The 2,016-nt window shown below is 44.8% G+C and overlaps 1 protein-coding gene across 1 annotated transcript in view; it reads left to right on the top strand.

Moving 5' to 3' along the window:
• Nucleotides 1-2,016, top strand: part of LOC306924295 (complement factor H-like) — a 19,799-nt gene extending 17,783 nt beyond the window's left edge. Inside the window, exon 10 of the mRNA XM_079502764.1 lies at nt 1,845-2,016. Coding sequence (XP_079358890.1) covers nt 1,845-1,988 — 144 coding nt within the window. The 3' untranslated portion in view covers nt 1,989-2,016. The remainder of the gene's footprint in view (nt 1-1,844) is intronic.

The following is a 2,016-nucleotide window of genomic DNA, read 5'->3' on the forward strand; positions in this document are numbered from 1 at the left end:
AGCAACATGCTAAGCAACATGCTAAGCAACATGCTAAGCAACATGCTAAGCAACATCAGAGAACATTAGCAAAACCCCCCATGGGTATACAAGAACAGGCACATATCAAGACAGTAATGAGATTAACTTGAGTCATGCAAATTTGAAACAAACAACTTGAATGCGTTTTAATATAAAGCCATGAATTAGAGCTATATCAACAATGAATTCTGGGAGGCATACTATGGTCCGACGGAGCATTGGTTCGAAGGAGCATTGGTTCGAAGGAGCATTGGTCCGAGGTGCGTTGGGGGTTGGGAGAGGGTTGGGGTTAGGTTTAGGTGTGCTGCCCCGTGGGAGGTTAGGGTCAGGGTGAGGGTTTGAGGTATGTTGTCGTTCGGACCAATGCTCCGTCGGACAAAACACATGAACCCATGAATTCTAGCTTACTTTATCAACATTGAAGTCTAGTGAACTTAGAGCTGCATGCTCACGGCAATTTCAGTTCAACCTTCACTTTACACGTTTGAGCTGTAAAAGCAAGACATTGACATGAATATTTAGCTTGAATCAGCAGACACATTCCCAAGTATTTGAGCCTATATGCCAAATTTGACTGATCAAAAGGTGGAGGCTGGGGTGGAGGAGGTTTTCTGGCAAGCTTTGCCAGCAAACCGCGCTGCAGCAGCAGTGTCTGTGAGCGGTGAAGTATGCTGTATAGTGTACGACTCTAACCTCGCCTCACCAGGCTGTGAGCAGTGAAGTATGCTGTATAGTGTACGACTCTAACCTCGCCTCACCAGGCTGTGAGCAGTGAAGTATGCTGTATAGTGTAGGACTCTAACCTCGCCTCACCAGGCTTTCCACCACCTCGGAGGAAAGCCTGGTCTCTGTTTCAAAAGTCTGTATGATCCTGTCGGGAGCGGATGATATCGTTACGTCATGTTGTACTATTGTTTTGTAGGCGACAGGCAGGAACAACAGGCGGCAACTTCCCTTTCCCTCAAACAATAAAAGCTCTCGTAGCCTGTAGCTTTTATTGAGAAAAATCGGTTTGAGGGAAAAGGAAGTTGCCGCCTGCTGTTCCTGCCTGTCGACTATTATCCGCTCCCGACAGGATCATATAGGTGCCCAGGCTAGTACGACTCAGTATGAGCTTGTAGATCTGCTATTTTTCAAAAACCGTGAGAATGTGGCGATCAACCAAATTACCTCCTCGGGAGCAAGCAGTTCATTCTTTATTATAATTATTAGAGATGTCCCGATACTGTATCGGTATCGGAAAAGTATCAGATCGGCCCTTTTTTGGTCATATCGGTTCATATCGGTATCGGCAAATATGCCAGTCTAACCACAGATCCGACACAGGGGTAAGGGGTTGACACTATAGCAGGTAAATAAAATGCTGGGCCATGTGGAGTTTGCTTTGGAGTTGCCCAAACTGCAAGTGCACATTTGAGTGAGGAGTCTGCTATAAACACAACACGCGATATATAGCTAGATGGCTATAAACACAACACGAGATATATAGCTAGATAGCTATAAACACAACACGAGATATATAGCTAGATAGCTATAAACACAACACGAGATATATAGCTAGATGGCTATAAACACAACACTATAGATATATAGCTAGATAGCTATAAACACTATTCCCGGTCGGTGGGCTTCAAAATAAGATATTCTTTTCTTTATGTATTATTATAAATATTATTCTCTGGTATTGGTATTCGGTATCGGTATCGGCTAACTAAGAAATTGTGGTATCGGGATCGGAGCGGGAACGGAAAAAAAAGTGTTTCGGGACATCCCTAATAATTATTAACTTTCTCCATTCTGTTTGGTTGTCATTCTGATTCCAGATCTTCACTGGTAACACCGGCTGCTGCGACCACGCGAAGAACCCGTTTGACTCGCCCATCACCAGCCGGTTTGTGCGCGTGCTGCCGACCGCGTGGCACAGACACATCGCCCTAAGGATAGAGCTGCTGGGCTGTGAAGATTAAGCTCAACTGTTTATGTTGCAGAACAAAC

The sequence above is a fragment of the Electrona antarctica genome (assembly GCF_951216825.1).
Source record: "Electrona antarctica genome assembly, chromosome: 6".
In the NCBI taxonomy this organism is placed as follows: Eukaryota; Metazoa; Chordata; class Actinopteri; order Myctophiformes; family Myctophidae; genus Electrona; species Electrona antarctica.